At 48.0% G+C, this 20717-nt stretch overlaps 1 protein-coding gene across 1 annotated transcript in view; it reads left to right on the top strand.

Moving 5' to 3' along the window:
* The first annotated feature begins 1539 nt into the window (after window positions 1-1539).
* LOC130258038 (hydrocephalus-inducing protein-like) overlaps window positions 1540-20717 on the top strand; it is a 68139-nt gene continuing 48961 nt past the window's right edge. The window contains exons 1-10 of the mRNA XM_056501054.1: window positions 1540-1608; window positions 3972-4106; window positions 5535-5734; window positions 7478-7606; window positions 8922-9116; window positions 12795-12858; window positions 13801-13900; window positions 15114-15232; window positions 16255-16478; window positions 18385-18452. Coding sequence (XP_056357029.1) covers window positions 1540-1608; window positions 3972-4106; window positions 5535-5734; window positions 7478-7606; window positions 8922-9116; window positions 12795-12858; window positions 13801-13900; window positions 15114-15232; window positions 16255-16478; window positions 18385-18452 — 1303 coding nt within the window. The remainder of the gene's footprint in view (window positions 1609-3971; window positions 4107-5534; window positions 5735-7477; window positions 7607-8921; window positions 9117-12794; window positions 12859-13800; window positions 13901-15113; window positions 15233-16254; window positions 16479-18384; window positions 18453-20717) is intronic.

Below are 20717 nucleotides of genomic sequence, written 5' to 3'. Positions count from 1 at the left end.
TTAAAGCTGCTTTTCTTGCAGGACTGGCTCAGTATAAATCACTGTCTAAGCGGGTAGGTGACTGAGGTGGGCTGTTGAGCAGGAAATTGGCAGCAAGAGCCATGTAACACACTGGTTAAGGATTACCATGGAGAGGGGCCTTAGGAACACCTCAGAGAGGGGCACAACTAGGGACAAGTGTACTGCAGCCACTCCCTTAAGCAGATTGTGTCTCCTGTGGAGACACACAGGAGACCTGTTTGTGTCTGGAGTAACAACCGTGTGGCTAGAGAAGACAGACAAAGCAGGGGAGAGTTTTCTCAAAGCAGTGTCTGCTCCAGAAGCATTTGCTGCTGTTGTGTCATTCCAGATGTGCCTCCACAATGGTATTAAATAAGATAGCAATAAGAGATTACAAAAAAGCACTCACTTAAACTCATGGAAAAATGAGATGCCAACTCTACTCTTACCCAAGTTGCTGAGAAAATAACTGAACCTTATTTCTCATTCAGCATTCACCTCCTTTGTCTTTTTCCCAACTTCTGTGTTACTTTATTTTTGCCTTTACACCTTAGAAATGTTGTTAGAAATGCACTAACTCTTAAATTCAATTAAAGGGGGCAAAATTATAGAAGCAAAAGAAAACTATTTATTAGTATTCAGCCGAGCCGGGCGTGTTTCCCTCTTCCTCCCTCCCCCCAGACAAACAAACACACCCTCCAAGAAAATGGCAGTCTTTCTATTATAACCCTTTATACCCGGCCAGAGCAGTCCCTGTCCCCTTTGCCCTTGGATGGTTCTGGGGAACTCACATTCTCTCCCGACCGCCAGCTTTTCTGTCCCCTCTCCTCTCATCCTACTTCCTTTTGGTCAGCTCTTCAACCCTGTCCCTCTCCCAGCTCACAGCAGCACCCAGCAAACCAACCTGAACAAATCCAAACAATCCAAACAACAACACAGAGAACCAACAGCTTTTGTTCTTTAGCTCAATAACCTTTTGGCTTCAGCAAAGTTTCACCTCATCTCTCACACCTCTTCTGGTACTGTTCTCTTACTTATGTCTAAGTTCTAGATCAAAAAAGATATTTGCAGTTGTGTGGGCCTTGACTTCTCTGTCTTGGAGTAAAGGACATCCCAAAATGGTTTCCCATGGAGACTGATGTAAATTCCTGGGTTTTACTTACTCCATGAGTGCTCAGTCAGTGCTCCAGAGCTCTGTGACCCCATGGGCACAGAGCTGTGCTTAAGGTAAGTGCTGCCTGGCATTCTGGAGAGGAAACCTTGAGAAATATATACCAAAAGAGTGGCATAGCTTGAGCCTGCTCTGTGTGGCCCAGCAGGTCTTGATCAACTCAGAGCAGAGGTGGGTGAGGTACTATTTCCCCAGTGTGGCCTGGGCAGACATGCTCACCCAGAGTCTGTACTTCCCTGGGGCTCAGTGTAAGATTCTCCTTCATGAACCTTCCTCCCAGCAGCTGAACCTCTCCCTGCTCTCTCTTGTCTCTCCAGTTGTCATCAGTTACCACGAAACAGAGCTTGTTTCAGGTTTCCCCACAAGAGATGGTATTTGAGAACTTCAACGTTAATGAGGTCTCTGAAATGGTACTGTCTTTCACAAATAAGGACAAGGTAAGTGCTGGGACGTGGAGCTTTAACACTGTGCTGAAAGAGGAGAGTGGTGTAATTCCCATAATGTACAGCAAAGCAAGTTATCTGCAGCAGCACATCCAGAAGAAAATGTCTTAGCACCTTTGTTCTGCAAGATGGTGGAAATCTTCCTGTGCTGGGAATTTTGGCATACTTTGATGGTTGGTTGTTGTGGCAGGCAATAGTGAGGTGCTGCAACCCTCCGAAAGCACGTCCAGTAGTGGAATAGAGTCGCTTCGGTGGCACAGGCTCACTCATGGGGGAAGAATCACACATGCTGGATAACTCATGCAACAGACAAAGGAGACATGGGAAGGGTCTTTGTGTAGGGTTCTGCAGGGCAGTTTATTCCAGCACAGGCAAAGGGCCCAGGGACAAAGACTAAAATTGACAGTGCAAGGTCCAGGTTTAAATATGGGGAGCAGGGGGCAGAGCAGAGCATCAGGGCCAATGGGCTGAGGGCTCAGGCGGTACAAAGGCAGGGCAAAGGGTGACAGCCAGTAGGGTGAAAGGGGGTGAGACACTGGCAAAATGGGGCCAATGGGCAAGCAGGGATGGGAGAACATTCGAGGGGACATACGTACAAGGGGAAAAAGGGTGGACAGCCCAATGGGCCAGCAAGGGGAATACAACTGGCGTATATTAACATAAAACTGCAAAGGACTGTGGGGAGAAGCCCTTCTTCTCCACGCCCTTAATGCCCCGCTCACTTAGGGCCTTTCTCTCCAGATCATGGAAATTGCTGCCTCTCAGGCAGGCTCCAGCACCTCCGCAGTCGATGATATCTATCCCAAAGGAGTGTCCTTCTCTTGAAAGCTCTGGATTGATAGGAATGTTGAAGGCTGTACAATTCTTACCTGCTCTCATATTTTGCCTTAAGTGTATGCCACATCCTGTGTCTCCTTGGCTAATCTTGGTTTCTGGTAGGAATATCTGTCACTCTCAGCCTGTTTGGCTCCCTTTGTGCAGCTCACAGTCAAAGCTCAGAGGCTGAATCTTCTCCACTTTATGCTGGAATCACTTCTCATTAATGGCATTGGCACTGCAGGAAATGTGTTCTGAAACAGTTCTGGAATCAGACTGATGTAGCAGAAGCAGCAGAAGGCCTTTAGGTGCCACTTCAGGCTCTTGCCAAGCTTCATTCAGCTCTGCTCAGGTTTTCCAAAAGCAACATGGTGCACATCCCAAGCCATGTGCTCCTGGAGGTTTTCACCTTCACATGAAAGAAATTGTGATTGTTTTGCAGTTTCCCAAGATAGTTGAGAAGGGAAAAGTTGAAAAACGTCAGCAGTTGTATTCCACTATAAAGAGGAAAACACAAAAACTGAGACCATTTGAATTTCACTAATGGAAACATTTTCTCAAATGAGGCTTGTGCCAAGAGTGGGCTGGTGGGAAGAGACAGGAGAGAGTCAAAATCATCCAGTTTAGATTTTTTGAGAGCATTTGGGTGCTATGGGGTGCTCAGGGGTGTGCTAGAAAATGCATATTTGCTGCATCTGTGTATCCCAGAGGGTAGAACCTGTCCTGCTGGCTGCAGGCAGGAATACCCAGCAGGACAGCTTTCCTGCACAGGCAGCAAGAACCCTCAGAGAGCCAAGACTGGCTTTTAATACTGGAACTACACTGTGAGTCAGTGTTTCTCCAGGCAGAAAATGCCTTTGAAGCCCGTAGTTGATAGGCATAGCCTGTCTGTGTTTTTGTCACTTTTGGCAAACTGATTGCTCTCATCATTTTATGATTCTTCCTTGCTGCTTTACTGCCCATTTAAATTCTCCTTGTCATCTCCTTGTTTTAGGGATTGTCTTGCTGCGTTCCTTCTTTTGCTTTTCAGGTTTGCTTTTATTCCCAGTAAGGCCGCAATGTTTGGTCTTCTCTCTTGCTGGTCTGCCTGCATGACTGTATCCCCAGAACTGCCCTACCCAAACCTGATCTGCTAGAAGGGAATTTCTTCCTCCCCCAGGATAATGTGCAGTTTTGCTTTCAGGTAGCACCTTTCCCCTTCTAGAACATGACTGCATGGCTGTGTACAGGCAGAAGCCAGCAGGTTGTTTGGCCTTGTTTAATATGCAGATGGCTTGGTTCAGGTGCTCTGTCTCCATCCTGCTGGTGCTGACCTGCTCGGCCCTTCCTTCCCACCAGGCATTGCCCTAGTGCCCCTGGCCAAAATGCTGGACCCAGACAGAAGGGATTCAAGTTCACCTTGTGAATTATGTGCCTGTACCTCCACAGCTGAAAGTGCTTTGGAAAAGGGGTCAAGGAAGGATGTCACCAGGGCATGGACAGGTCTTCTCTTGTCCTGTTTCCACAAGTGGCAAAATCATTGTTTCATGTCCTTCCTACAGTTTAATCGGCTGGTGAAGGTCTCCATGGAGAGATCTCCTTATTTCGAGCTGCTGTGCCCCAATGATGCGTACCACATCGTGCCACCAGGCGGATCTTCCCCTGTGCGCATCCGCTTCACCCCTGACATGAACAAGGTGAGACTGGAGGAGCCACAACAGAATTATCTCCAAAGCCACTGTTTTCCCTGCACTCTGGGCACGGCCCATTCCATGCTGTGAGCTTGGCTCCAGGCTGTGGGCAGGCAGCCTGCAGCCAGTCACACTTGGCTCGTGCTCTCAGGCACTGCAGCCAGGCCTGACAGGCTCTGCCTGCCCTCCTTGCACATTGCTGAGCATTCCCGAGGGAAGATGCACAGGGAACAGTATGAAAATGACAGAGGGGTGTTGACAGATGTCCGGCCATCTCTAGGTGCAGGGGAAAGGGTTTAATTATATGGAAAACAGTAGGGGAACAAAGAGGTCCGAGAACTTTCCTCCTTCCTGACTGGCAACAGCTTCCCTGCCTCACCCTGGGCTGGAGCAAAGATGGTGCCTTTTCATACCCTCTGCTCTCCACCCTTGCAGCTGTGCTGTCCCAGAGCACAGCTGAGCATGATACAGCTGCAAGGCCAGGGCAGAGGATGTGCTGTGCCCATGAGCCCAGCCTGGCCCAGGCACACTGAGCTCTAGAGGCCCTTAGTCAGCAGGAGGCTGGTGAGCTGCAGGGGACTTGGACACCTGCTTGAAAGAGCTCGTGTAGGGCACTACAACCTGCAGGCAGACCTGTGACCCCAGAGCCTGGGGCAGTGACACTGATGTGGCCCTGTCCTCATGCCTGTCACTGTGGTTGCTCTGTTAACTGGTACCCATTCTGTGCCAAACGAGCTTCTGTGTGGAGGTTTGAATACCAGTGCTGAGACCCTGGCAAGTCTGATCTCAGTGCTGTGATCTGGAGGGTCGATGCTGTGATCTGGAGGCTTGTTCATGCAGAAGGGTTTAGGACATGGCATGGAAGGGAGGAGGGGAACAAAGACAGACACTTTCCACCAGCATCCTGCAGTCTCTTAGCACTTTTCTTCTCCTGACTTGGTTGGAGAGGCAATGCTACAGTGAAGTTCTGAGCCAAGTGATGTTTCTACACCAGGCCAGAGGTGCAGGAGCTCTTTGGGTGCAGCTATTTTCTCATCTTCCTTTTGTTGCTTAGAGTCAGTTTAACACTTTGTCCTATTCTCAGACAGCAGGAATATAGAAACCTAAAGAGGAATGTCCTGTATTCCCTAGCTCCATGTTCCTTAGAAGGGACGAAGGGACTTAGGAATTATTTAACATCATTAAAATTGAGAGTAAAAATTGTGGTAGCCTAGGGCAGTTCTCTGCATGACCCAAGTGACATAAGAACTTAATGCCACTGACACAGGTTTTGCAAAGTGCACTGGTGCCTTTAAAATGTGGCATATTAGTAGAACTTAGTGGTCATTTTGGGGTGGAATAGGTAAATAGGAAATAGGCTATAGGAAATGGGTTTTTTCCTGCCATGGGGGTGGCACTACATGCCCTGTGCTGAGCTAGTTTCTTTTCCTGCAGGATTATTCCCACCAGCTCGTCTGCATCACTGGACTGGAAAGGATAGTTGTGCCCATTCGGGCCATTGCAGCCCGAGCCATCCTGGAGTTCCCTGAGCAGCTGGACTTCTCGGAGTGCCCGGTCAAGTACAGCACCCAGAAAACTGTGCTGGTTCGCAACGTCGGGAACCTGGAAGCTCATTTCCAGCTGAGCACCCAGAGGTGAGGCAGCTCATCTGTCCTTGTGCAGAACTCCTTTGGGTGATAACAGAGCTGGTAAAGAGCAACAAAAGAAGCAGAGCATGGGAGCTGCTGCCCTGCAGCCCTGGCTGGAAATGGGCAGGACATGTGGGCTTTGCTGTTGCTTCTCATGGTTTATGCAGGATGCAGCCTTTGAGCTTTCTCTGTCCAGATTTCCTGGAGGTGGCTGGAACATGTTAGTAGCTAGCTTGCACCCTCCTGGGCACAATCAGCTTCTGAAATGGTTACTCACCACTGTCAGCCAAACAGACCCATTCTCTGAGAGGCCACAGGCACGTGGCTTTCCAGTGATCCCTGCATCAGATGCCCAACATGAGCTGTGTTGTGGACAGCCAGTGCAGTTCCTGTTACTTTAAGCTGATCTGATTTCCCTTGTCAGCTAAGGGCATCAGTCACCTTTTCTGTTCTATGACGAACCTTTGAAAGCCAGTTTAAATTTCAAACAGATGATTTAAATCTCTGAATAAGGTCATGCTGGCCCAAGGCTTCTCCATCAGCCAGTAGTGATGTTCTCACTGGTGGTAATGGGAACAGGTCAGGCCCATAACTGCACAATAGGTCCTTAATGAGCAGAACCTGAAGCAAGTTCATCAGCTGTCACTACTGACATGAATAAAGTTCAGCTTGCCAGATGTTCTCTTAATTTTTGTGTGTGATGCATTCATCACCAAACTCCCCAGAACACACTCTTAAGTGACAGACTGACCACCAGCAAACCACCAAGGCCAGGAACTTCTGTTTCCTCAGTAGGGCTGTAGAAGAGCACAAAGCCCAACAGATGCCGGGGAGAAGCACATTTCATCTGAGCTGTCCCTGAGCATCAAAGTACAGAGTCTTGTGTTAGGCAAGAGCTAGTTACCTGGTGACCAATCCTAATTGCTCCTGTTAAATCCAAAGTGCACAGAACAATTTGCATAATTATTTCCAACACATTGCACAGAGTTTGTCTGGTGGGACAAGCAAACAGTGACAACCCAGAGTCCCAGACTGCATTGCTGGTAGATAAAGAGAAACCTCTTGTTCTGCTTCTTTGATGTGTTCCTGCTAATGATGCTTCCTTTAGCTGGGATTGGATCCTTCAGACTGTAAATGGCGTCCTCCTTTGGGTCTTGTTTCCATGTCACTGTATTGCTCTAATCTTCATTTGCACTCTTTCAGAGTTTTGATTGCTCCTTTTCTTAGAGCAACTTTCATTGAAATGCTGATAAAATGTGCTCTTTTTAGGCTAAGTCGGGGTGTCTTCAAGGTAAGATAAACCAAAGAATCTCACTGCAAATTCAACAAGGAAAAGTTCTTTCTCCGTGTCTGATTCCTAGGTTGTAATCTGACAGAACATGTAGTGCCCTAATATTTGCATCTCTTGAGATGAGGTTTATAGGCAGCAGGAAAAGGGAAATTCCTGAGGCAATCAGTGTCAAGTTGTGCATGCAGATGACTCTTAATCCTCTCTGTGCTCTTCACAAACTATTCTTCGATGGGATTGCTGGCAGTCGGACCCTTGAGTCTCCTTGCAGAGGGTTGGATGCAGAGTATGGGGGAGATAAAGTCATTTTATCCCACAGGATCTTCTGAGGGCTGGATCTCCTCAGAAGTGGGTCAGTAGCTGTTTCTGATCCTGGCCATTTCTGTCTGTCTTCTGTTGACTGTGATCTGTGATCATCCCCAGATGTCCCCTGAGCCCTGATCCCTGTCTTTGTGTTGCAGTCCTTTCTCCGTGGTTCCAGCCAGCGGAACTCTGGCCGTTGGTGACACCATGGAGGTGACAGTGGAGTTTCACCCGCTGACAGCTGGTGACCATTCTGGGTCCCTGGCAGTGTGCTGCAACACAGGTGAGTGCTGGCCACTGCACGGGGCACAGGACAGTTCTCCACCATCACTCCCTGTTGTCCCACCTCTCTCAATTCCCTCGAGGTGTACCTCCCCTGTTACAGCTTTACTCCAAAGAAAACTGAGAACTCGTTGGTGTTTAGATAAAGTGGATCCTCTCTAACAGGGCTAAGATTTTTGGAATCTTGTTTTGCTGGGAGTTGCTGGGTGGAGGAAGGAGGAGCCCTGATTCTCCACTATCGTGTGGCTATGCCTGGCTGAAGTTTCATTTTATTGCTGAGCAGTGCTGTTTGTGAGGTGTGAGGTCCTAGCAGACTCTCTCCAATGCAATGTATTTCTTGCACACCTCTGTCCTGTATACTGCTTCTTCATTGGCTTGTCACAGATTTTTTTTTTATGTTGCCCTCTACACATATATGTAGTTTCTGTCTAATAAAATTTCCAGGCCCTCGAGTTCCTGTTTGGTGACAAATCAAGACAAATTTTTTCCTCGTCCCCATTTCCTAGGCTGTTCATGCTGTTGCAAACCTCTCATATCTATCTTTCATTTGATTTCTAGACTGAGGAATCCCATTCAATCTTCATATAGAAGCTGCTCTGTATTTATTAATCTTTCCTTTTGTCCCTTTTTTATTTAATTGAAAATGCTCCAGCTTGGTTTTTGAGCTCAGAACAATATAAAATATTTCAAGACTGATGTGGCTGTGGTTTTGGACAGGGAGATAATGACGATTTTCATGGTGTTCATTTTTTAGTGGTTTGTCATATTGCAGAGCCGGGCTGGTTGTATTTCTTCACCTGTGTTCCCTTCTGATGTGGACTGTTGCTTCATTTGCTTCTCTGGGCCTCCTTTTTCTGCCCACATGCCCCCAAGCATATTTGCTTGTCAGCAACAAGGGATCCAAGGGATCAGGAGAAACAGGAGTCACGTGGGATGCCCAGGGGAGACCCTGGGCAAGCCAGGACTGAACAGGGCTCCTCACTGCACCTGAAGGACTTTGATGCAGAAATCCCAGTGATCTGAGTGGCTCACCTGAGCACATTTGACCAATCTCACTGTATATACTGTCACCTTGGGGTCAGATCTCTACAGACACACTCAGAAATAAGGTGTTTAAGGAGGTGCCCAGGATGTCCTCTGTACACGCTGTTCATGCAGAGCTGTCAGGATGTGATAAATGTACTGATCCATAGAACTGCTAATTCAGCTAAAAGCTGTGACACTTTCTTGTGCAACCTGTGGTTTGCTCTGTTGCTTGTGTTTCCACCAGCAACTAAGCTGAGCAAAGACTACTCTTTGCTTTGTTCCAGGTGAAAAAAGTATGTACATAAACCTTCAAGGAGAAGCTGTAAATGTCGCCATTAAGTTGAGCACAAATTCAGTGAAGTTTGAGGATACTTTCATCACCATGTCAAACCAAACAACCATATTCATCGAAAACGAGAGTAACATCACAGCCCACTTCCAGTGGAAGACTTTTCCTATGACAGAAGATGAGGATGAAGAGAAGAAGAGGTTGGTTTGAAAGATGCGTTTCAGTGAGATACATGGCCCAAGGCTAAAACTAACGTATGGCCTCAGGGGGATGTTGGTGCTTTTGAATGGTTTAGGCCAAGTAAACCATCCCTGGCATTAGGATGTGTGTCTTGGGCTTCAGGAGCTCAGCACTTAGCATTCCAGTTTCATTTATACTCCAGCCAAGATGGCATTTTGGGAAGGAAAGGTTGATTGCAACGACTGGATTTCCTCAAGTTCTAATTGGCCTTTTGTCTTTCTAATCTTCTTCCTACATGGCCTGGCAACATCCTTAAACATTTCCAGTTACCAGCCCCTCTTTCCAAAGGTGATACACTCTCTTTTTTTTCCCTTAGTTCCTTCAAAAGCTCTATGCCCATCCAGGCTGATTGTCTTCCCTGTCAGCTCATCTTTCAGCACGCAAGGCTGAAAGGACAGGACAGTCTGTTCCTGTGCCTTCAAGATTTCTTCCTTGAAGTATGTCCATCTTTCCCAGACCTCTTTGTTTTTAAGGGCAGTTTCCCAAACCAGTCTCTTGAACAGGCTGAAGTCTGCCCTCCAGAAGTCCAGAGTGGAAGTTTTGTTGATGCCCCTCGTTGTTTCACCAAACATTGAGAACTCTATTATTTCAAAGTCACTGTACCCCACACAGTGGTGAACAGATGAAGTTCACTAGTTATTAGGGAATCTCCTGGTGATATCCAGTACCTGGATCCCAGGGAGGCAGCAGACTTCCCTGTGGAATGCATCCAGTCAATATACAGGTCCCTCAGTTCCCCTTAGAGGGGAGTCACATACCTCCACTACCCTTCTTTTCTTCTTAATACTTGAGGCTGTGATCTGTCTGACAGATGAAGTGCAAATGGGAGACTCCCCAGACAGAATTTTTTCTTTAGTGTCATCTGCCTGACCCTCTGGATCTAGGGCCTCATACCTATTCTGTCAGGGCACCCATGTACTCTCTGATCCCTCTTAGCCCAGCTATTAGGGCCGGAGACTACACTTAACTCAGCAATTTTATGCAGAAAGAAAGCCTGACCTGATTGTTCAGGAACTAAAAAACTTTAATACTAGAAAATAACAAAACGCAAGCTGAACAATTTGTACTGAACGAACCAGGAAATATGGTACAGGGAGGCTAGTTCCATCCATGAGGACAAATGGACAAAAGCAGGTATTAGAGCATGTCAGGGGTATTTATAAACTTGGAGGAGGGGAGGAATTAGGGCAGGGCTTAGGGAGGGGATCCAATAAAGAAAGGCGATTAGAATATTAAAATTATTGCAGCAAAAAGGAACCAATGATAACAAGGGAAGCAGAGAACTTTCTGGCAATGATCAACATACTAGAATTGGAGGATTCCAGGGGTGGTTTTTTACTCACCACTATTGAAGGGTTTTCCCACGGCCTTAAGCCAGGGTCATCTGCACTTTTATTGGACCTAATCCCAACACACATGGGTAGGTGATGGGGTCAGGATGGAATTTTATTACCTCCCCAGTAGAGACTTATTTCCATTCCCCACTGTCTCCTAGTCTCCTCCTTCTGCCTGATCACAAGAAGGCCAGGGCTCCTCTGACTCCTGCTGAGCTTCTCTCAGGGTTGGAAAAGTGTAACTCCACCAGTTAATTTCTGTTTCACTCTCCCTAATGCTCCTAAGCCTTTGCACTTCTTCCTTAAGCTCTGCACCAGACAGAGCAGATCACACTCTCACCAGACAGAGCAGAGCACGTGCTCACACTGCACACAGGTCTCTCTTGCACTATCCACTGATATTAAACCAGGCTCAGATCCTCCCTGCAGCCAGGGGCCTGGACAGCTCGTCCTTCCTGAGGAGTTCTGTTTGAGTTAGTACACTCTTACTGGCAGCAGCAGCAATGGCTTTTGATCATTTGTAAACCATTTCAGGGGGGGGAAAAACAGAAAGAAAAAAGAAATAAAAAAGGCAATCACCTCACTACCAGCAAAAAGACCCAAGGAGGGTGGGTGGCTGCACCCTTTCTGCTCAGCCTACTTGCATGAACTGCTGTTCAAAAACCAAATAAACACCGCGCAAACTGCCATGCCAAAACTGCCATGCCAAAACTGCCGTGCCAAAACTGCTGTGCCAAAACTGCCGTGCCAAAACTGCCATGGCAAGCTCCTGTTTCCTTCGGGCCAGGTCAGTTGCACTCCCCAGAGCCATTTTAAATCGCCTGCAAAGGAGCAGGAGATTGACCCTTGCCCACTTGAATGGCTGGCAAGAGGGTCCTTTAATGCCATGGGCTTCTTGGTTTTCCACTGTTCTCTATCTACTTACACAGAGTCTGACTTCCTTACAAGGTCTCTGTGTTTAAAGAAAAAAAAATTTAAAAATCCCATTACCTTCTCTGGCTACTTCCTTCGGCTGTTTATTTCTATTTCTTCCCACTTGGCTGCCTCAGCCTGGACCCCAGGTTATCCACTTTTCCCTCTGAAGCAACTAGGTTTGCCCAAAGTAAACTTCAACCTGGTTTTGGTTTTGTGGGTTTTTTTTTGCAATTACATCTGTTTTCCTGCCAATTTGTGTCCTAGATTGTCACCAGGACATTTTGTTCTTCCTTACTTCCAGTCTTAGGGATGGTTTTACCTCCAAGGCCACTGCTGTCACAGAAGCTTTTGAGATCTCAAAGCAGAGAGGATTTTTTCATGACGGATTGTGCAGGATCCTTTCCCTCTTAAGACATTCTATGACCATGCACTGGGATGGGACCCAAAAAGCTCTGCATCATAAGAAGGTCTCTCCAGGAGTTTGCTGTCTCCCTCCTGCACAACAAAGTCCCTCCCCCTCTCAGAGCCTCTGTTTTCATCCATATAAAACCTTGAATGTCACTGAAGGGATGTGGTGCCTGAATTCATCAATTTATTTGGAAGTGCTCTCAGATGCTCTTGTGAAAGACAGAGTAAGGAACAGGGCAGGTCCAAAATGGAGGAAACAAAGAGTGATGCTGGTAACATGTAGCTGCAAACCAGCTTTGTCTCCCCTTCCCAGGGAAGTCCTGCAGTGGGTGCTCCGTGATCTTCATCTGCTTCCCCTAAGCAGCTCAGTGGTAGGAAAAGCCAGTTGAGGTGGCTGGTGGATTCTCCCTCAGTTTTAGCAGAGGCTTTGAGCCAGGAGGTTCTTTTGAGGGATGTTGGCTTTCCAAAACTCTCCTGAGCTTGCAAGTGTGGAGTAAAACTATTTGCTGTGCCAGTGAATGAGTTATCCTCTGATGCATTTAGGACCCCTATGGCTTGGGGTCAGCACTTGCTGGGGAGCTGTTGCTGCTCCTCCCCAAGTGCTTGGCTCTCCTGCACTCACACTTCTCTCTGCAAATATATGGCTTACTAAATGATCTGCTGGCTTCATCTCTCCCTATGACTACAGGCAGTGCTTTTTTCTGCGGCCATGGAAGAGGATGTGGCTGGAAAACTTCATGATGGAGAGAAAAAAAGCACAGAAGAAAGGCTTTTGTGAAGATTACACTGCCATCCTGAAAAACATGGTCCAGGAAGAGATAACAAGGGTGCAAGAAGACCCCCTGCTGTTCTCCTATAGTGCTTTTTTAATTGAACCAATGGTAAGTGATAGCTGAGAATCTCATTTTCCTCCTCTTCTTCTTCCTCTTTCTCCTCCTCTTCCTCCTCCCACCCACCCTCCCCCTGCCCCTACCCTCCCAGATGTGGTCACTTGGCAGATCCTCAGCTGGCTCCATGTGCTGAGATGGAAGACATCAAGTTTCTGGTGTGGCTGCAGAGCTCGCTGCTAAAAGCATTTCTGCCCTGCAGGCTCAAGGCAGGACTGGGAGCTGACAGAGCTGAGCTCTGCTGCCAGGGCTCGAGCTCAAGAGCACTCTGTGCGTGTCCTTGCAGTGTCCACAGGAACCAGTTAGTGTAGGCGGGGGCTCCCCTGGCATGAGGTGTGTGGGGTTTAGCAGAGGGTGTTGGAGCACTGCCAGTTCACATATTGACCTGAAGCATGCAATGGTTGACTGGGAAAAGGATGCCAAATTCAGCCCAAGGTTAATAATAGAAATGCCAATCCTTTCCTGTAACCATGACTTGCACTATTTCTGAGTCTCCCTTCCAGTGTCATCTGTGAGCCTGGACACAAGTGTGGAAGGTTTAAATGAGCCTTTTGAATTCTCTTGCACACAGGGACAGAAAACTATTTCCTCTGATGTTTATGCAAGCAAACCCCCACATCCTCCCATCAACCAGAGCCCTGATTCTGAGTGTTGGCATTGTGAGAGATGATGAATGCCTGGTGTCTGCAAAGTGCAAAATCCCTTCTCATCTTGGAGTAAACCCTAGAATAATATCAATCTCTGCTTTCTTTCAAAACATGTTAAACTAATATTTTTATTTCCAAGGAAGGGGATCGTGTTTTCTTCTTGAGAAGAGCTACCAGTGCACAATGGCAGTTCCATACCACTGTAGCTGACAGCAGCATGATGTGACCAAGAGCTTGTGTCAGAGCACTAGGAATGTTGTGGAGAGTGGGAGCTGATCAGCTGAGCATTAAGAGCTTCCAGCAGTGTGTTGAGCTGGCTTTGGAGTGTTTCCTTGGGCTCCTTGTGTTGTTCACTCATCATTGACGCTCTAAATAAAGGCTTACAGGGCTGTCGTTGAAAACAAGAAATGTGAAGTTTGAAGATTAATGTTTTGCCATCTCTTCCTGTTTTAGGAGGGAGAGATCGAGCCTAATTGTTGTGCCAAAATCAAGGTCACCTTTAAACCCCTAAAAGCACGAGAGTATCAACGTGTGGCTTACTGCGACATCACAGGTACAGCTTTGCCCTGCTTCTCTCACCCACAGTGAAGCCATGGTGCAAGCCTGAGCCCACTGGGCTCCCCTGTAACTGCTGGGAAGAGTCCCTGCTCAGCAGGGCAGTGCTGGCACATCCCCACTGGCTCTGCAGCTTCCAGGGAATCTCTCATGCAAGGCCAGGGCTCAGAACACCTGTGTCTGCATTACTGATCCCAGAACAAGCCAGGCAGTGCAGGGAGAAGTTTTCATCCATGACTTTGCCAGCATTTCCACAAAGGCCAAAGAGCTACAGAGCAGAACAGCTTCAGTGAACCAGCACTAAGCCCCTCTAGACCACTGACCTCCAGGATGGGTCCATTTGACATGGATCCATCATCAGGTGGTGGGAGCTGAGTTAGAAATGTGCTCCCTGACCCTGGATCACATCCCTCTGCCCAGACACCACCAGACCAGAGGTGGCTGAGCCCCACTGAGCCCAGGGTGTTTGTGGAAGGACCACCCTTGGCCAGCACCTCCTTCTCTCCCTGTGTGGGAGCAGCTCTGTCTGTGGAAAATGAAACACAGTGCCGAGTGTCAGAAGTTGAGGACTTTGGCAACAAAGTAATGTGCTACTGGGCCAGGTAGTTTGGCAATTGTCAATCTCTTTATGAGCTTTCTACCTTCAGTGAATGGATTTCAAAGCTTGTCTAAGTGCGTGGGAAGGAAACCATAGAATCATAGTATGTTAAGGATGGAATGGACCTTAAAGATCATCTAGTGCCAAGGCCCCTGCCATGGGCAGGGACACCTCCCACTAGACCAGGTAGCTCCAAGCCCCATCCAGCCTGGCTTTGAACACTTCAGGGCTGGAACCTCCACAGCTCCCCTGGGAGCCTGCTCCAGTGTCTTACCACCCCGACAGTAAAAAAATTTCATCCTAATATCGAACCTATATTTTCTTTCTTTCAATTTATACTCATTACGTCTTGGCATGTCACTACAAGAAATCAGAGATGTTTAAAACTCAGCAAACTGATGGCTAAAATTGGAAAGCAGCCCAAGGAATGGGTTCGAAATTGGAAGTCAGCCCCAAGGGATATCTCCTGAGGGAAGAGAAGGGTCCATATCTTCTCCTGCAGCATCAGGAGCTGGTTGCATCCATCTCAGAGTCGGGGACTAGCATTGAGGCAGCCTGGAAAATCCAGTTTAAGAGAGGGAATTCTTGTACTGAAATGCACATCTCTCTCCAGGCCGTGAGAGCAGGCTGCCCCTGCTCCTCAAAGGGGAAGGCCAAGGACCCTTGGTTGAACTCAGCACTGATACACTGAACATTGGAAGCATTTTAGTCGACACCTCCTACATCTATGAGGTGAGCAGCAGGGCTTGGCATGGATCCTGATGGCTCCTGAGGCAGCAGCAAGTCTGGTGGACCTGTGGAATTCCTGGCAACCTGGGCAGTTGTGAGCAGGGGATATTTAATGTACTGGTCAAATCTGGGGGTTCAGGAAGGTGTGTCTGTTGTTCATGAAACCCCAATCCCTGCTCTTGGGCAGCCTTCCTTGGGGATCAGCTGAGAGGCTTCTTGCAAAACAACCCCCTGGCATATGAAACCAACACTGGGTCAGAAAGCTGCACGTTCAGAGGCTTTTGTGGCAGCTCCAGACACAAGGCACCTTTGTACTGAGCTGTTCAGAAGCAGCTGGAACAAACTGGCTACATTTGAGCTTCAGTCCATTGCAAACAATTTTCAGTCAAGTGTCTCCTGCCTATTTCTGGAAGTCACAGGAAAGCTATCCAGCCTCCTGGCTCAGTACTGGCCCTTGCAAAGTGCTCGGGAGTTCTTCTGAACTGAACTCAACTGAAAGAGAGAAAATAAGGCACTACATCATGCCAGACACTTTCAAAAGCTTGGCTGTGGAAGGGAAATACATACTGAGTTTTCCTACCAAAAGATGGTGCTGTCTATACATTTTGATGCTGATGCCTCATTATCAATGTGTTGCTTTCATGACATGGGAAAAGGTAAATGAGTAGGTGGTACTGCTGTAGCTGTGCTAAGTGGGGCAGCGGCAGTTCTGTGGTGATTCACAGCTGCAATAACCCCACGTTACTCTCAGGGCCAGGTGTGAATGAGCGTGGTGAAGCTGACCAGAGGTGGACTGCTCTATGTCCATGGGATAACCCCAGGGTGACCCTGGTTATGTGGAGTTACCAGTGCTTTGCATGAAAACCCAAAGGCAGAACTTGTCCTGTTATATTTTTTGTACTTCTGCCATTCAGCGTCACAAAGCATCTTCTGCCTTTTCTGGGTGTTAATTGCATCATTAGACAACAATTCACACGAAGGGAAGATTCCACATGTATTTCCATTTTGCTTTCTTGCTGCTGCAGGTGGAACTGATTAACGAAGGAGCTATTGATGCTCCCTTCACCTTTATCCCTTCAACCACAGAGGTGAGCAAGTGCTTCAAGATTGCGCCTGAGGAGGGCATCATTGCACCAGGTGGGGCCCAGACCATCCGGGTCACCTTCAATGCCACGGTATTAGGGACCTTTGAGGAAGAATTCCAGTTCAGTGTGGCTGAATCCCCTCAGCCTTTGACCTTGACTGCCAGGTGAGGAGGGCTTTGGGAGCTTGCTGAGCACATCAGTAGCTGTCTCTGGGTAATCATCTCCCATCTACCTTATTTTGTGGTGCAGCAGAGAAAAATGGTATTGCCTGAGGTGCCAATCTTGGCTCTGCTTCTGGCATCCCTTTAGTGTGGGGGTGCCTGCTGCCCTGTGTGGGTACCCAGGAGCTGGAGTGACTACTCCCTGCAGGGATATCTCCTGCTTAGACTGTGGCAGTGAGGGATGGATCAGCTTTGGGCAGTAGCTGCTCTGGGATATCCCAGCTGAACACCCAGCAAGGTCCCCAGGGCTTTGGAGATGGGCCAGCCTGGGTGATTTGGCACCAGCAGCAGTGCTTTTAAAAACTTCCCTTAATAATCCATCCCAGATGGGCAGCAGCAGCCTCACCTCACATCAAATAGCCACACTGTGGGGGACAAGCTGTGCTGCCAGCTCCTGTGCAGGGAGTGCTCTGGTACCTCCTTTCCACAGCCAGGAAAAGGCTGATGTGGGAGACAGGGAACAGTGCAGCAGGAACTGTCCCAAGGACATGGACTGGTGCCATTGCAAGAGATAATCCTGGCCCAGCAAAAGGGAGAAGGGGTGATAATAGGGGAGGCAGAACTCAGTCTTTAGGACCACAGCAGCATGAGGGCTTCTTGCTAGCCTGAGCCATGTGCTGGTAGGATGATGTAGTGTAAGCAGGGAAGCTGATGCTGGCTGCTCTGGAGCTTTGGAGCTAGGCTGTTGCTGTTAGGAGGCCCTAGATCAAGGCAGTAAAGAAATGAAAGCAATCTGCACTCGATTATAAAGATTATAAGATAAGGGACACAGATAAAAAAGAACTGTAAAGTAATTACTTAGCAAGAGAAAAGTGGTGAGTAGGTCTGCCCATAGTAGAGAAACAATAATGCTGGCCCTGTTTTTATAGGAAAACTGCTGCTTTTTTATTTTGGAAATCAAGATGGAACCTTCCACCATCAAATAATTGATTCTCCTCTGTCCCTCCCCCAAACTGGTCATGGGATATCATTGCATAAGCAGCTTTGTCCTTGAGCAAGGGCAGGTGTCTCTTGTTGAGATGTGTAGAGCAGAGCCAGTGGCAGCCCTGTGAACACAACAGAAGGCACAGTTCATTGGTCCTGATTTTTAACCAAAAGGCAGAGTGGGCATTGACTAGCATCAACCATGAAATAAACTCGTGAGTGTTGTGCAGATTCAAGTGCTGATTTCAGTGGATGTTGGTGACTTTTGGAGTCTGTCTGCTGAGTTCAAGGACAGGTGAGGTGGTGTGGTAGATTCAGGACATCCATGTTTGGTTGTTTAAGCTATTGCTCTTGGCTGTGCTAGCTGGTGTGCTGGTGACAAGGTGGTCCTTTCTTCTAGGGTTCATCTGTCCACTGTTGCTGCTCTTTTCAGAGGATGTTTGGGGCTCCCCTGGCTTCATGTCTCAAAACACTATAATGATTGTGTGGGTCAAAATCTCCTGAGAAAGCTCTTCCGTGGGAACACCAGTTGCAGCTAAAAAGTAGCAAAGCAGGAACCTGTGGCTGGAAAGGCTGGTTACAGAAGTTTGTGGGGAAACCTTTATGTCCATCACATTATAAATGGAGTAACTGAGGCACAGAGCCATGTGTGGGTGTGTGTTCAGGGTCCTTCATGGGACCACCAGCAGCTCGGGGGCTTTTCCTGCCTGCCCTGTGCCCAAAGCCCCATCAGTGGCTGCTGGCTGCTTGCCACTGGGCTTTAGCTGCCTCCTGTCCACATGGACACTGTGCTGGGCACATGGTGGTGTGTTATTTGAAACCCACAGTGCCCCTGACCAGGTTTTATGCCCCCAAGCCACGACAGCTGGACGCTTTGCAATTCCCTTTAACCAAACCATTTTCTTCTCTGTCCTCGTCATCGCAGCGGATGTGTCTGTGGAGCAACTGTACACTTTGACATGGAGGAGCTCAAGTTCGGTGACATTTCCTTTGGTGAGTGTTCCCTGGGCTTGGACACAGCGTGAGGGATCTGTGCATTCCAAAATGGACCGTTTGAACATGAAAGCATCCATTACTCATGTTCTGCGGGTGTGAGCTCCAGGGCTGCTGGTGCCCCAGGTAGCATTTTGCCATTGTGAGACCAAATAGTACCAAGGAATAGAAAGGAACCTCGAAAAAGTACTGTTTTTGCCCTTTGGTGTAGTTATGGTCACAGGCAGGAGGAGCTGTGGGCTCTGGCAGGGCAGTGATCCCCTCCAGCTGGCATTGGCAGGGAGGGAAGGAAGGAAGGGAAATCGCTTCTTCTGCGAACTCACAGCAGCAGAGGATCTCGGCAGTGCCAAACAGCAGTGGGCAGAAGTAGGGAAGGCAGCCAGGTTCATTCATGGTGCTGAGCTGCAGCCCAGTGAAGTGCCAGGGCCAGGCACACAACCTCCCTCCCGCAGCACCACGCGGGCGAGTTTCCCCATCCCCAAGCAGAAGGAAGGAAAGGTGCACTCCCTGCAAAACCTCAGGTCCAACTTCACAACCACCCATGGCATCATGCCATAACTCCCAAAAATCCCTGAACAGAAAAGCACACCCCCACAGCCAAAACCCCAAAAAACCCCTATCTCCCCCTTCCCAGACCAAGGGGAAAATTCACTACGAAACCTGAACCCATAGCAATGAAGTTTATGAACTTTTTAAGAAAACCAATTGCCTTTTCTGAGCTGCTTCTTACCCACCCTCCATCAGCCCTGAGGCATTTGTTAAGTTGCCTTTTGAATAAATGAAATAAGAAAGGCAACAGGTAGAAATACTGCTTAATCCGATTTCATTCCTAAGATCTCTTCAGCTGAAGGCAGCTGTTGTATCTTTGCTTCTTTTTAACTGTTGTTTTCTGCATGTGGTGACTTCAGTCTCATTTGAGGTTTTGACATCCATGTTTGTCCTTTTTGTGCCTCGCTTGCCTCCCTGCTGGAGTCACTGCTGGAGCTGGCAGTGATCACTGTTGAAGGGCATGGAAAAGCCCTGGGCTGTGCCTGCCGTTGGTTTTTCCTTCCCATCTGTGTTCAAATGACTCTTGGTCAGCAGGCTGTGGAAGATGTCTGCTCCACACAGAGCTGGCCAGCCAAACCAGATGTCCACTGCAGAGCACGTTGTGGCTGTTGTCTGAGCTCTACATCCCCACCATGCATGGCTCTATCTCTAGCTTTCCAGTATGGAAAGCAAATCCCAGAGCTACAGTGGGGTAAACCCTTGCAGGCAGCAAGCACAGTGAGCAGCATGGGTGTGATGTCCCAGTTGGTTAGGTGAGGTGGGATGTGGTTGCTAATTGCTAATCTCAAAGCAAGGCTCAAGTTTGTCTCCAGTTGAGCGTGCTCTGAACTGTAACGTGCTCAGTCTGCTTGGCCCAAACCAAGAAATGCCTTAAGGATCCTGCAGAGAGAAACTGCATTAGGATGCTTTGCATCATGTTCTAGTTCCTTATTTCATCCTCTTTTGCTGTAGCTTTTTATTAATGACAATTCACTGTTTATATATCTTGAAAATAGTGGGAGTGTTGGCAGACCTAACAGGGAATTTTACAGCTTGAATTTTCAGAGTAAATGCTCAGCCTGGGTGCACACTCATCAGTGAGAAATAACTGGTGCTGATTTGTGGCAGGTGAGGGAGCTCTTCCCTGTCGGGGGTGAGGGTGGTCCCTGAAAATACTTTTTAGGGTTCCTCTGATATTAGGGCAATAGTGGCAGAAAATAAAAGAAGAGTGGTGCAACAACCATGACTAGCAACCTAAAATACTTCAGTAGTGAAAACAAATGTGGGATGAGGCCCAAAAATCCAAACACACTAACCAGGTCTTTGTAGGAGTTGGTGATTGAAGACCAAGATGGAGGGAAGTCCAGGGTATAAATGTGGGGCAGGAAAGGGGATGGAGTAGAGGTTTGGGTCCAATGGGTATAGGGGAAAGTGGTGCAGAGGTGGGGTAAGGGAAGGTAGGGTCCAATGGGGATACAAGGGAGAACATTCTAGGGACTGGGAGTGGTGATGATCAACTGGAGAATGAGGGTTGGGAATATGTATGAGGCATTAACATGGGCAATCCCATAACTCCTTGTCCTGGTTTGAAGGACATGTGTCTGCCGATAAAGGCAGAAGTTTTCCTTTGAAATAGAGACTTTAATTCCACTCCCTCCGAGTATTATAATTGTTTGAATCAAGGACTCTGAGGCAGAGATAAGGGGGTAGGAATAACAGCTCTTTTGCTAATATATC

This window comes from Oenanthe melanoleuca, chromosome 11 (assembly GCF_029582105.1).
Source record: "Oenanthe melanoleuca isolate GR-GAL-2019-014 chromosome 11, OMel1.0, whole genome shotgun sequence".
NCBI classification, from domain to species: Eukaryota; Metazoa; Chordata; class Aves; order Passeriformes; family Muscicapidae; genus Oenanthe; species Oenanthe melanoleuca.
Note: the sequence above shows the minus strand (reverse complement) of the source record. Positions and strands in the feature narration are given on the sequence as shown.